This window comes from Gallus gallus, chromosome 3, assembly GCF_016699485.2.
Source record: "Gallus gallus isolate bGalGal1 chromosome 3, bGalGal1.mat.broiler.GRCg7b, whole genome shotgun sequence".
NCBI lineage: Eukaryota > Metazoa > Chordata > Aves > Galliformes > Phasianidae > Gallus > Gallus gallus.
The window spans coordinates 16130375-16145363 of record NC_052534.1 but is presented as its reverse complement, the minus strand read 5'-3'; the positions used below and the strand labels follow the sequence as shown (position 1 = coordinate 16145363).

Genomic DNA, 14989 nt, shown 5'->3' with positions numbered 1-14989 from the left:
CTTGACTTGACAGTGCTCAGCACATTTCTTTTATGAACTACATGCAGGCTTACTATAATGCTTCTGCAGCTTTTGATGAGAATTGGACTGTGGAGTGGGACTTCTCCTAATCATTGTTTTGAGACGCTGCTGTGGAAGTAGTTCTTGGAAGTGGAATGCGATCCTTCTGCCCAGGACTCTGAAGCCTCCAGGGAAACCTTCCAGAGTATTCCAGTGCTACCTGAGACAGCAGCTAGCCAAAGTAACAGGGTAAGCAGTCAGAAAGTAATATCAAGAGGCCAGATAGCTTGTGATATCTGCCTGGGAGCCAGTGGCAGGCTAACATATTATGGTTAGGTTGCTGGGCTGAGCAGTAGCATTTGTTCCACAGTTACCATATTTAACATTGTAATGTCTGTCCTGATAGTTGTTAACTGGTTCAAAATTTCTTGAAAGGAAGGGTATTCTGTGCCACCTGAGAATGGATTTATGAAACTAGCTCTTATGGCTGGATCAAGTTTCCTTCACAGCTGTCAACACTGTAGTTCTCCACCCTCAAAGTGCTTGATTCATGGCTATGATAGTGTTTTCTGTAGGCAGTTTGGAACTTTGAGATATATTAAGCTGTCTAGTCTGACCTTCCCCCTACACCCCCAGAGGGGGAGAAAAAGCAACAAAAAACTAAACAACCCAACAAAAGAATACCCCAAACCATCCCACTCCACCTCCTGACTTGATGCATTGGACTTTGCTTTCTAGTTTCTGTTGGTGAGCAAAACATAATGGAAATTGAACAGGACCAGAGATTAAACTTCCATACTCTATTGTTTAAGCTGCAGGGTGCAGAAGACTATTAACAAGGTATTATGGACCTTTAGTAGACATACCACATGCAAGCTCTTGATAGCCCTATCAACTTGTGATAGAGAGAATGTTTGTTTAGAGAAAAAACTAACGATAAAAGATCACGCTACTTGTTTGTCTGGAAAGTATTTTGGCTTGAGGAAGCTTTGGGTGGCTGCTCTCTGTGTTGGCAGAAGAATGTTGCTAAGGCTCAAACGTTGAGATCTGCTAAGGATCTCATGAATTCCAAGAAGGAAAAGGTGGTTAGTGTCTGGCTCCTGTTCAGTGAAGACAAATCAGATGTTGCTTGAGGTTATAGGATCATGGAATCCTTAGAGTTGGAAGGGGCCTTTAAAGGTCATTTAGTCCAACTCCCCTGCAATGAGCAGGGACATGCACTGCTAGATCAGGTAGCCCAGGGCTTGATCCAGCCTTGCCTTGAAAGTCCCCGGGGATGGGGCATCTACCGCATCTCTGGGCCATTTGTTCTGGTGCCTCACTGCCCTGATAATAAAAAACATAACACAGTCTATCTTAGTTTCTGAAACTGATGCTTTATTGCAGTTGAAATTGAATGGAATTAAGAATACAAGGCTTTTATGAAGCAGAGTTGAACATTGTCTAGGGAATATGTAAAAGCAGAGGTATACTTTGCTAGAATTTGAAGGCCTTTTTTTTTGATATTTAATGTTTTTATCAATAGAATTATTGTCATCTGTCAAAAATACAAAGGCTATCTTCCTATGCTTTTTGACCTACAAAGAATGCTTCCTATATGGGGCAAATTCTGTTCTGTGAAACTTTCAAAAAAGTGTTTAAATTCTGAGAAGAAAAAAGCTTGAGGAGGAAGGCAGAGTTTTTCTTCTGAAATGGTGACCAATCTTGTGTCAGTGTACTTCAGTGTCCTATTGATAGCTGATCTTAAATTTACTCCTTCTGTTTGTCAGGCCTGTGGGTGCGGCTGAATGTTTTGGCCTGCTTTTTCAGCCAGACTGGGTTAGGGTGATGCTGGGAGCTGTTTTGCACACTCACTTGGATAATGCTGGATAATTTGACTCTAGCTCCTTAGGATTTAAACACTCAAGATTATCATATAATCATTTGAGTTGGAAGAAACCTTTAAAGATCATCTAGTTGAACTCCCCTGCAATGAACAGAGATACCTACCGCTTGATCAGGTTGCTCAGGTCCCTGTCCAGCCTGACCTTGAATGTCTCCAGGGATGGAGAATCCACCACATCTCTGGGCAACCTGTGCACGGGCGGACTCACTATTGCTCCCTTCCCCTTCTGAACCTGGTTCAAAGCCCTACTAGCTTTTTCCCCAAGGACTCTTTTCCCCCTGAGAAAAGTGATATCCATCTGGTGGCTGCAAGCCTCAGATCCATATAGGCCACCCTTCTGTCAGGAAAAAAAAGTATTTTGGTGGTGGCACCAGCTATGAAGCCAGGTATTTACAGGTAGGATCTTTCCTCCTAAAGTTCTATGCTAGTTTTATATTATATTCAAAGAAATACACATGTGCATTTTTAAAGATTTACTGCCACTGACCTTTGAAGCAGCACAAATTTGATGCTTGAAAATGGAGTTGTCCACCCTAATTTACAGTAAAGTGAAATGCTGTCAGAACTGGCTAAAGAGGCAGCCTTTGGAAAAACTCCAGGGTCACTGTGTTGCCAGGCTTTCAAGTACATGATAATGATTCAAATGTTTCATTACATCAACAAAACTGTGTTGGAGCACTGTTCAAAGTATTCTGCTGAGGATGGGATCTAGGATGCATAGTCTGGCAGGAATGACTTGGCTGATCCTGTGGATGTTGGCAGGATCTCTGCCATGTATGAATCCAACTGCACAGGTTCCGTGGTGCCTTGTGACACTGCTCCTGGTCTGCTTCCACAGGGAACGCTGGGCTGGGTAATAACAAACCTGCATACAGCTGCTTCCTCTATTTGATAAAAGTCATGTTTGGGAATGTAGGCCTGACAAGCAGTCCAACATAGCGAGGCTGATACACTGATGTTCCCACGTATGTAACTGCAAAGGAGATGCCTCAATCAGGTTTGTGCGCATGGGAGTTCTATAACTAAATCTGACCCGAGCTGTAGTTCTTTTAGCTACTTGTAAGAATGGGCTCTCAAAGGTTATTGATTCTTAGTGTGAATAAAGTGAACTCCCAGTTTTCTTTAACTTTTTGTAGCAACTCGGACTTACTGTTATTCAATAATGCTTAATGTGTCAGAAAAACAGTGCGGAAACTGCTTTGGTGTTTCTTGCTTTGTTTTAGACCCCAAGATGTTACTCCTTATATATGTGCATGAGGTTTCTTCTTTCAAGCCATGAACAGACATTCTGCTGTATTTGAGAACTGAAGGAGGTGTTGGCATTAGAAAGGAATTTCATTGTCTGCTGTTGTAATCCTGGTCTTGCTTGTTCGTTCTGGTAACCAAAACTGACTGAAAACATTTATTTTGACAACAGCAGGAGGTGATTACCTCAGCTTTTTTTATCTCTTTGGAGCTTGTGTTAAGCAAACTAATATTTCCTAGATAGGAGAAGAAACCTGCAATTTTTAATGCAAGTTGCATTTAAGAAGCCTTGAAAATAGGTCTTAGTGCTGAAAAACAGCTTCCTTCTGTGATTTCTTAAAACCTGTAGAATGCTGGAATCTGAAATGCCGACTGTGTAAAACTCATGAAAATGTACAGACAGCAGCTGTTGATCTCATCTACGTGTGTGCATTCCCAACAGCATCGCTCTTGTCGCTGGAATGAAAGCCTAGTGTGGGTTTTCATAGAAATGTCTAGTGTCTTCAGCTCTGACTTACTAACGCAATGTAACCTGTCATTTTGCAGGTAAGCATTATGAGGAGGAAGAAGAGGAGGATGCCCTACCTGACTCAGATGTCATGCCAGATTCAGATGACGAGGTGGATTTGGATAAGCCGCGCCCCATACAGATTGTTCTCGCTCATGAAGATGACCATAACTTTGAATTAGATGAAGAAGCATTGGAAAAAATCTTGCTTCAGGAGCACATCAAAGATCTTAACATAGTAGTTGTGTCTGTAGCAGGAGCTTTCCGCAAAGGAAAATCTTTTCTGCTGGACTTCATGCTTAGATACATGTATAACAGGGTGAGTAATTTGGACTTTTTCCTGCAACAAAAAAAGTAGTCTTTCATTTGTTTACTTTTGTATTTGTTGACTTGAGTACAAATATAGCAGGTAAAATTTCTTACAGAGGAAGAGGGGAAGCCAGCTACTTTGTGCTATGACTTTGTAAAGAAGTGTATTTAAGGTGATGGTTGTTCAATATATAATTGCTACAGTTATCATTTTGTCAATTATTGGGGACCCTATGTAAGTGGATTTGAGAAGATCTTGAGTAAGGTGAGCATAGTGCCCTTCTAGTTGAGGTTTGCAGAAGGTCTTATCCAGATGATGGCTTGGAAGAGTATTGCTTTGACTTGGTCTCTTACAGTCGTGTTGTGGCACTGTCTTACCCACTGCTGCAAAAAGAAGGATCTTAGCAGATAGCTATTGGAGGGCTAAATCTGCTTACTGAGGTATGGCAAACAGGAGAGAGTCTCCTGTTTTCTTGCTTGGAATGTGTCCCTGAACACAATCCAGGAACTTTTTTAGGTACTTTTCAGTCATTGGTTAATTAATGCCTGATTTGAAGTTTAATTCCTCTCTACTTTGTAGCTTTTGGCTCGTCTATTATATTTTGAATTTTTGGCTGATGCAGAAGGTGGCATAGGGCCTCCTGTGAATGTATTCATCTGCCTGTCATAGGTTGTGATGTGTTTCTTTGTACAGTGAGTATTAACAGTTCATAGTCTGCTGCTTTTTGAAAGTGTTAAGCAAAAGAACAAGAACAAATTCCTTTTTGGTCACTTCTTCTTGGAGTTGAAATTTGTGGTAGTGGAAACTAACCATAATTGCATCTATTTTGCCTTTGTGCTAGCTGGCTTGAGGAGAAATCAGGCTGACCCCTGCTGTTTTATGAAATATGGGAATGTTGTAAAGAAGCTGCTGGTAGCTAGCAGATGAAGACTTCCTTTCCCTCACCCCAAGTAATGCATGCTATTGAATTCTTCTCACTGATTTGCCAGGAGCCCCATAAGACGCTCACTAAAGGTGTAGTAGGAGGAATACAAAATAGTAAGTTGGCACTTGCAACTTGTTAAGACTCTTCTAGCCTATGGAGAAATAAATGTTTCATTGATATGGCTGTTCAGTGGGTGACTCTTTGTGTGTATAAACCTTCTGTAGTGTCCTGTTTATAATAATACAGAAACAAAACAAAACCACCACCAACAGAACTCCCAAGAAATACAGCCATCTGAGCTAGATGGGCACTAAGTGGAGGCAGTTCTAGTTCTCCCAAAAATAGGTTTGCTCTTTAAGCAAACACTGAAACTTTCAGATTGCAAAATAAAAGTTCAGAGAGCAAAATGTATTGGAACATTTTTCAGTCTTGTGTAATAATGTTCTCTATTCACTGTACTATACAAACACTTTTTTCAGTTTTCTATAGGTGTCCTTTCAAAATCATTTGTTGACAAGCTCAGCCATTTGGTGTAACAGCCATCTCTTCTCTAAAAAGAGGAGGTCTTGCTCTCCATGTGATGCTTCAGGCCAGGCATTTGTGTTCTCAAGCCGTAATGCTTGCAGGCCCTTAGCTGAGCTGACTGTACTCATGGATGCATCAGAAGATGCTGCACTTTGCTAAATTGCTTCCTGCCAGCTCAGTGACGTAAACTGGCTTTGGGAAAGAGTATGACAAGCTTAAGAGTGGCTTCAAACTTGAATAGTAGAAGTTGGGGATGAGAAAAGACGAGTGCATTGCCTCTACTTCTGAGCCTGCTGAATTTTAAGTCAGTTGGCATCATCTGTACTTACACAAATTTTGGTACAGCAGGGGAGGTCTTGGTAGAGCTTTATAATACTCTTAAGTCTGATCTCTCTAGCTTTATTGAAGTCTGTATTTACTGTGAACTGAATGTTGGCCTTTGCACAAAATACCAGTGCGTTCATGTTCAATTCATACGCTAATCAAGCAATCCTGGGATATTCTGTCCCACTGATACTAAGGTACATAAAAACCTTGCTGAGATAACTTTGACATCCCATTTTCTTGTCTAAGACCAAGAGCTAGGAGTCACATGAGAAGTTCCCATTCTACAAATCTGACTTGTGCTGCTGAAGTCAAAGGTAGGAGTTTGAAATGTCTGAAACTGGTTGCTGACTTCAGGGAGAATGGGCATCTCATTTCAAGCACTGATACTTAATGTTATCATTGCCTATTTGAAATGGAACAGGATCTACTACCGAATAGCAGCAGTATGTGTTCAATAAAGCTGCTGCACATTATGCTGTGATCTTTGCATGATGAGCCTTATAAAGAGTTGGGTGCAGTATCACTAGAAAATATAGATTGGAAAGCTTCTCTTATTTACAGAGGTGTGACCTTCTTAGCTTGTATTAATCTGCAAGGTGCACCTCATGTTGATGGCACAAAGCAAATAAAGCTGTATTGGACCTTTCTTTGATACGTAATATATTTAGAGAGATTAATACAGTATTGTGGTGCTTCTTACAGTTTGATTTCCTGCAGGAGCAAAGCCTTCCGAAAGCCAGCTTAGTGGTTGAAGGTTGTTTTAAAACAGAGTTCCCTGGAAAGGAAAGCAAGCTGAGGGGGTGGGGAAGAAGGGGTAGGAGGAGTGACAAGCTAGGAATGCTTCATAGTAATGTAAAGCTCAGAGTCAGACCCAGGCTTTGTCTGCATCACCCAAAGGATGAAGCACCTTGAGCTGAACTTCTGCTTATTAAGACACCAAAGTCTCCTGTTGCATGAATCACGTGAAATAAGAAGTGATTACATACAGTTCTCATTGGCAAAAGCTTTAGGTAGTTTTGGTCTGAGTTTGTGCACAGGGCAATGCATGTCTGGATCAAATTGGGAAAAAGTATTTTTCCTCTTAAGTAATGGATCATTGAATAACATAACAGCTTCTTTTGGGGAAAAAAAATGTAAAGGTTACAGTCTGCTACAGTATATCTGTGAAATTGGATTCAGCATTGCAGAGCTATGTCTTGGGGTGTACTGAGTCCCAAAGCAGGCTTGGAGCTTTGATTTCTGCGGTGGTCAGTGGGTATGTAATAGTGGCATACAAACAAAACCTCACACAGAACAAGGCTTCCAGGGAATGCTTTCATGTTGTGCTTCTTCTCAGTGGTTGTAGGTATGATTGTGTTTAAAAGCAAAGACAAACAAAAAATACCTGTAAAGAGCAGTTGTTTGCTTTGGTGAATACATCTTCTGTATTTTTTTAAATCTGCTCACTTAATTTGCTATTGGCCGCGTCTGATCCCAGTAGCAAAGATGAATGGTGTGCACTTAGCTTGGGAGGGTGCTGATGCAGAATTGCTTAATTGACTTTTCCTTTTAGCACATGGGCTTTCTCTGCAGAAAGCAACGGTAGTATGTATGAAGCATACTTTTCTTTCTCCCCCTCCTTTTGAAATAAGCAGTTTTACTTATCCATAGCAAATATTTCTGTGTGCAGCCTCGAGTGCCACGTGATGTTCTCTGAGATGTGAAGAAGCCTGTCATGAGCTATTCTGAAAAGATACAGTGTAGAGTTAGGAAGTTAGGTCATAGCTTAGCGAGTGGATGAGATGCCCCTTTGACCTCCTTTATGAGCACGCTTATCTTGCTAATGATATTCTCTGCGTGCTCAGAGGCAAATTCATTGAAAATCTGTTTCTGTGCTATAAAGGCTTTTCCCTAAGCTTCCTCTTCACTTAAACATTTGTTTCCTACTTTTCTGGAATTTCGGTGTGTGTAACCTATTAACCTATCACAGTTAAAGTTCCTCAGAGTACCTGTTCGTGTTTCCTACTTTCCCAGTACGTAAGCTGCTTTTGTGGGCTAAATCTGTTCACATCACACCTGGAATCTTCTGTGTGAGCCAGTGCTCCATTCATTGCCAGTCCTTGAGGACTGAAGACCTTGCTACCGTACCAGCAGCCAGACCTGTTAGCGTCAGACTGTATTTGACTGTCCAACAGCCTTTCCCAAAGCAGGAGACTTGGCCCATGAGCTTGTAACATGCATTTGTTGATTGGTATACATCAGACTCTCAATTTTACCTTGTAAGGTGAACCCTAGTCACTTGAGAAAAGTACTTTCTGTGACTGATATATAGGAATCCTGTAATCCTTGTGCATTCTTTTTGGCTTCTGCAAGCAGCAGTGGGATTCTTGTGTTTGCCTCTGTTAATGCAGGGCTTTACATACTTATTTAATTTCAGCAGTTGACCAATTTGTGAGAGGGAAGGGGGAGGATCAAGTTGAAATTAGTTCTCTGTTCCTTGCAGAGGTTCAGCTGTTTCTGCGATTACAATATACAGTGTTTACAACTGTGTTTTGGAGAGGAGAGTGTCAGTCAGGCAAGGTAGAATAGATGGATGAAACTGAGCTGTTCTCACTGCTAACTCTGAGTGCTATAGACTTGAAAGTTATGCATATGCACTCCAGAGTGGATAAAGAACTGGACAACTGCTGAAATACAATAGACCACAAAGCAAATTTTTTTTATCATCTACGATGTACAGTTGAATAGCATTGTGGCTTTTAATCCTTAGTGTAATGTTGCTGTTCAGCTTTGACAAGAATGAAAGAATGATGTGGAAGTCTGCTAAAACACCCTTGGCATAAGAAAAAACTCTTTCTTGGTATTAAGTAAGATTTTCTTCTTGTTTTATAGACTTCTCCTTGCTGGATAGGTGGAAACACTGAGCCTTTGACTGGGTTTACATGGAGAGGTGGATGTGAACGGGAAACCACTGGCATCCAGATCTGGAGTGAAGTGTTTGTAATTGATAAACCCAATGGAACGAAGGTAAGTGCTTACATTTAAACAGATGCATTTAGTGATTTTTGCCTCTGGGTGAAGAGTTTTAATGCCGTGGGTTTTGTAGAGGCAATTCAAACATCAGTTGGTTCCTTTCTATTCACTAGCTGTGTAACACATTTGGAAACCTTATATCAGTGCAGGTATGTGTTTTCCTGCTGGCATTCAATCTTCAACAATAGTCCTGTTTTGAAATTACTTTGGCAAAGTCTGTTTTGTCCAAGCCAATGGGTGGGTTATCCTGTGAATGTTTTAAAACTATGTTGGTTATAAATACTGTGTACAGACAAGTGCTGTGATAAGAACAGCTCTAACAAATACTGCTTTTTGAGTTGTGTTCTGGAGACATGTAGCACGTAGCTGTAAGCACTAGAAATGCAGCTTCAGTGATCAGAAACTGGTGGTTCTACATAGTTCAACAGGTGGCTCATAAAAACAAAAAGCATATCTACTTGTGGCAAATACATTATGTACTAACTATACTTAACCAGAACTGGTGCACCTTTGAACTCTAAATTGCTGTAACTACAAAGTTTGATGCTTGTTTTCATGCTGAAACAGTCTTAATGTTGTCAGTAAATACTCACTCTGTAACATCAGCACTGTATTCTTAGCTGTTCTCCTGAACTGTAAACTTACTTAACTTCCATAGTCCTTATATCGCTGAAGTGCAACAGGAACATCTGATGATTAAAAAAGAATTACTTATTTGTTATTGCTTATTTGTTGTCTGTAAATGAAAGAAAAAAAGCTGTACTAAATTCCAAAGATGGGTATTGGGCAGGTTAATTCTTATCATTAAGGCCGCTTCATTTCCATGTCACTTCAGCAGGTGGTCAGTGCCATTTGTCTAGCTTTCTTTTGAAAAGAATTAGTTTAAGACATCTGTCTGTCTTTTAAAGGAACCATCTCATACCCATATCATACTTGACTGATAATTCAGTATAGCTTATCGAAGCTGAGACTAGTGTTTTTACAGTGATTTAAGAGCTACCTTTTACTCTAACTGGGCTGAGGAATGTTATTTCTGTGGGAGAGGATGAGTAGTATAGCAAGACCAAGGACGTAAGGCTGATGCATTTATGTAGTTGCTGCTTGCTAATCTGTAGGTGTATATATAAACACTTGTACAGGAAACTAGTTGAGGCTTTAATAAGTAGGTGTGGAAGCAGAAACAATACTGTACTGTAAACAGAATTTACCCCAATGACCTGGAGTATGGAACTGTAACAATTTGGTTAACTGTTGCTGCTCTTCAAAAATCTCTAGGTTGCTGTACTACTCATGGATACCCAAGGTGCCTTTGATAGCCAATCCACTATCAAAGACTGTGCAACGGTTTTTGCCCTGAGCACCATGACAAGTTCTGTCCAGGTGAGAATACCTGTGCTGACAAATAATGGCAGCTATAGGAACCCTCTTGCCCGAGTCTGCAGTTTCTCTTTAGCTATGCTTAGGAAGTTCACCTGCACATTTTCCTCCAGTTATTATGTATGCTTTCATACTTAATGGCCCACTTGCAGTATTGTGTAGATAACCTTGGTTCCAGAAAGATATCCAAGACCAGGCTGGGTTAAATTGCTGAGTGAACTGGTAAATCCCAAACAAAAATGTCATAGTAACAACCACTCCTGTACTGATACAGTAGGGAACCTTTAAGACTTTAGATAATACAGCTTAGGGTGAAATTACACTGCAATCTCTTAAAGGTACAGCTACTGATATTAAAAACATCAAAGTAACAGGAGGATGTGGAACCCTGCTTCTGACCTGTTTCCCCTCCACCTTCTATGTTCGTATTGTTAGGATAAGTTGTGGATCATTGATGCATCTTTGAGTTAAGTGCTCTTCAGTATTGATATTATTGGAGCAGTCATGATCTCCCTAGAAAAAGTCAGATATCTTTGGAAAGATTTGAGAGCAAAAAAGGACTGGTGAACCATCTGCCCAGCTGCTTTTAAAATAGAGATGATGCCTCTGGAGCACTTGAACTTGAGAACAGCAGATGGACGTGCCCATCTTAGTCCTTCCCTCTCACCACAGTGCTGTAATTTGAAGCATTCGAGCATTCTTCCTAGATTTCTTTGACTTGCTTCCTTGGAAAGAGGGTGGTCTAAGAAGGATTAGGGTAGTCAGCAGTGATTTGTTTTATTTATCTATATTTTTTGTTACCTTTAGGTTAAGGTAGTGACTTTTCTTGAAATGCTTTCTTCGACTTGGTTCTAGACATTGGCTTTCAGGTAGTTAGATGTTTCTGGAGGTGTTGAAATTACTCAAAAGGTCTAAAGGAGACTACATAAAAGATAATGGTTTCAAGTTATGTTTTAATTTCTTTACTGTTCCTTGTAGGTATACAACTTGTCCCAGAATATTCAGGAAGATGACCTTCAACATTTGCAGGTGAGAATATACAGAACTTATATTAAGCTACTTCTGAGCCAACAATCTTGAAATTGTTCTTGAATTTACTACCAATGGAACTATGATTTGGTAGCTGCTTTGTACTTAGTGCGAACACTGAGTCTGACCTGATGCTAAAACTAGTGCTGCCTATAAAAACATTATTTGCATCAACGCCACGATGTTGTGATGTTTTTTTCTTTGACAGCATAGAAGTAATATAGCTTAGACTTCTCATTTGGTAAAGTCTTCCTAAAGTCTGTTCTCTGTATAGGAAGTGGTAAAATTCCTGGAAGGATTAGAATAGGAAATAATTCCTGAAAGCACTTAGTGGGAAGCTTCCAATATTTCTTTTTTCACTAAAATTAGAAAATTGACAGCGTTTCATAACTGGTTTCTACTGAAATTTGGGAACATGACTCAGAGAAGGAAGAGTATCTGCTGCCCAGAAACCTTTAGTTTTTCAGCTGAGAAACTTCTAGAGAGTCCTATTCTATTTAGAAACAAAATCATAAGAGTTGTCCACTTCCTACTGTGAGATTTTCATCCTCTAATGGAATGTTGTAGTCAAATGTCACTGAATTTTGGCTTCATGTGAATGGTACAAGAGCCTTAACTCCTTAACTTAAAACCTGTAGCTTCAAAAGCTAGTTTTGTATCAACTAATCTCTGCCTGTGCTGAGGCCGTGACCTTGTTTTTAAAAATATAAAAAAATATATATATAAAAAAAAAATTTCATATAAAAAAAATATATAGTCTGATTGAAAGGACTTCTGTCTTGTTCAGTGCTGCGGAAGACTGGCTGCCAGTGCTGGGAGTAGAAGTGAACTGACTAAACAGTCTTCTAATTCTGTCCTCAGTTAAGAGTGGTATGCCAGAGAGAGGAAAGAAAAACAATAAAAAAAAACCTCTAGAGCCCACAAAACAAACCCTATAAAAAACACATTTCCAAACAAACAAAAAGCATCAGGAAAGCCTGGCTTTGAAATAATTTACTAATAACTCTGGTCCTTTGACAACCTCAGTGTAGTCAGAATAGATAAATCTCTGTTACAGTGAATAGTGAGATTTGAGGGAAGTGCAATAAAAAAGAAGCAAATGCACAGACATTCCCTACCCACTAAAGATGAGGACAAGGAATCATGGGCTGAGGGAAGGAAATGTGCTAATCTGCAGTACTCTTACTCTGTCATTTTCATGAAGCAGGGAGGTGAGTGCAGTGGGCAGTTGAGATCACAGAAATGAGCCATTCCCGTGTGGATCCTTGGCCTCTTCAGAGCTTTGTGCTCAGGATGACAGGAACTTGAAAGTTCACCTGTATTATGTTTGTCTTGTAAGTTCTCAGATGTTCTTCTGACAAACAACAGGAAAATTGTCCACATAGGATTTTTTTTTTCCTGAGGCATCGGAGAGATTAGCTTTAATGCAGAGGAACAGTTGCTTGATGATAGAGGGTAATGTCATGCTTCCTTCATCTTACTCTCACAGAAAAAAGGGCTAGTAAAAAGCCACATCTGAGCGTTAAGCTCTGCTGAAACAGCCAGCATGTGACTTGTGTTCTCATGTTTGCTGGCCCACTTAATGTGGAGTGGAAGAATGCTGCTTTTAGCATTAAAGATGCTGAAAGTGACCATAGCAATACAGTTAAGTTAGCACTTTATGCTGAAGAGTAAGAACAATTACGAGTCAAGATCACAGGCTGAAGCAGAGATCTGGGAATCTGCTGAACTTGACTTGTATTTGAATGTCTACTACGTTGGGTCTAGGCAAGTTCCTTGAAATTCTGAGGAATAAATCTTTTGCGTAAGTAAGGGACGAGTGTTAGGCAGGCTTACCTCCTTAGGCTCGCTGACAAGTGTTGGAAACTGGCTGGAGTCCTGGTCAGCTTTCCTCTGAGAACAGCCTGCAGGCTTCCCACTTTGAGCTGCAGTGTGGTGATAGTTCTGGTGTAGCACTGTGAAACCAGTGGAAATTGTCTCCTTCCTGAGTTGTATAGAAGGTTGGTGTGCTTGTTCTTGAGCTGTATTGGCCATTTTAAAGCCATAAGGTTTAAGATTGAATGTTTTATTTACTAGTGACATAATGTGGCATAATGCATTGTTACAGTAGAAAATTCTTTTCTGTGTGGTACTCTTACACTCTTTCTATCAGTTGTTTACAGAATATGGAAGACTAGCTATGGAAGAAATTTACCAAAAGCCGTTTCAAGTAAGTGTACATGTTAAATGTGTTGTAAGCAATTGAATATGTAGAAAATGAGCTCAAGATAATTTATGAAGAGAAATTAGTTGGCCTGAAGCTAGTCTAATCTTTACAAGATGTGTTTAAGCATAAAAGGCATGAAAGTTGAGTCTTAGGCTGACGTTAAGGCGGAAGGTTTCATTTTTCCTTCCTACTCATTACTTCTTGAGTTGTGGTGTCTTTAGGTGTGTGTGTGTGTGTGTTCATGAGTATTTCAAGGTCATATGACCTATACTGTTGAGGGCCATATTACATTTCATTTACTTGAAGTATCAATGACTTCAGTGTTGGAATTCTCAAGACTGTTAGCTTCCTTTGACTATTTGCTAGGCTAAAGAAAGGTTCAAGGCTTCCATTTAGTGGAGACAAAGTCTGAGATTCCTTTCAATCTGAATTATCAAATGATCCTTTTTAACATGTAAAGATACTAGTGGCAAGTTTCTAGAACTTGTGTCTCTAGAATATTCAGTCTACAAGTGTGACTGCCTTGTGTTCTTGTGATTGGTGCAAGTAAGATGGCGCCTTTGAAAGCACCTCATCTAAGACTAATATCAACGTTAGCTCTCTATCTTCAGCTAATAGGAGGATGGGCCATGTAATCTCTCGGAGCAAAAAGTAAAGCCATGGGAAAGAGAAGCTATCTTTTTTGAGATGCTGAAGTACTTCTTTTGTGATAAGAAATTAGTTGCAGTTGCATGTATGTTGGTGCGTGGTTTCTTTTAAACAAGCAGCTACTTGCGTCACAAAGCTATAAGGCTAATTCATTCGCAGTAGCCAAGTTTAGACTTCTTTTTAATAATCATGTCATAGTTCTGGACCTTAAGAATGATAAAGACCATTAACCACTGTTTTTCTTCCTGTTACAGACACTGATGTTCTTAATTAGAGATTGGAGTTACCCTTATGAACATGCGTATGGCTTGGAAGGAGGAAAAAAATTCCTGGAGAAAAGATTGCAGGTAAATTATTTATAGTAGTCCTAGTATTGTGGTCTGGCATAAGTGACACCTCACAGTCCAGATAGTGATGCACAGTGAACTAGCTCTTTGTGCTTTTCCAACTATATAGAGTTCTGGAATTTAGGACTCCACATTTTTAGGTTCAAGAATGAAAGCTTAAACAGAAGCTTGTGCTCTTACTGCTTTTAAACTGGTATCTAATCTTTTTTGCAGTACTGCAAAACTGTTCGCAGTTTTTAATGCTTTTTTTCTTCAGGTAAAGCAGAACCAACATGAAGAGCTACAGAATGTAAGGAAGCATATTCACTCCTGTTTCAGTAACCTTGGCTGTTTCCTGTTGCCCCACCCTGGTCTTAAAGTTGCAACAAATCCAAATTTTGATGGGAGATTAAATGGTAAGAAAATCTCTATTGTGTGTTTCTTTTTACCTATCACTGAATTAATTTTGTCATTAAACACTGAAATAATCGGCCATTGAAATGTCTGATTGGAAAGATGTGGGGCTGAAAGGTGAAATGATGGAATCTAGACATGTGTATTGTGTTCTTATCAACAACTTAAAGGGAATGGATATCTTTGCATCTAGATGTTGACTGTAATCTTGATTAACCTGAGGCGTACATAAGGGTCATTAAATAGGATTCT

At 39.8% G+C, this 14989-nt stretch overlaps 1 protein-coding gene across 16 annotated transcripts in view; it reads left to right on the top strand.

Annotated features, from left to right (window-relative positions):
• The window catches only part of ATL2 (atlastin GTPase 2), a 40328-nt gene that overhangs the window by 14710 nt on the left and 10629 nt on the right, over positions 1–14989 (top strand). For 11 of the 16 annotated variants that reach the window (XM_003640929.6, XM_025149252.3, XM_040698230.2 and 8 more), the window contains exons 2-8: positions 3677–3957; positions 8597–8731; positions 10013–10117; positions 11093–11143; positions 13296–13352; positions 14252–14344; positions 14601–14739. In XM_003640929.6, the coding sequence (XP_003640977.3) occupies positions 3677–3957; positions 8597–8731; positions 10013–10117; positions 11093–11143; positions 13296–13352; positions 14252–14344; positions 14601–14739 (861 nt within the window). Of the gene's footprint in view, positions 1–47; positions 250–3108; positions 3199–3676; positions 3958–8596; positions 8732–10012; positions 10118–11092; positions 11144–13295; positions 13353–14251; positions 14345–14600; positions 14740–14989 lie in introns of all 16 variants that reach the window. The other 5 variants (XM_046939553.1, XM_046939555.1, XM_046939557.1 and 2 more) reach the window with 3 other exon arrangements.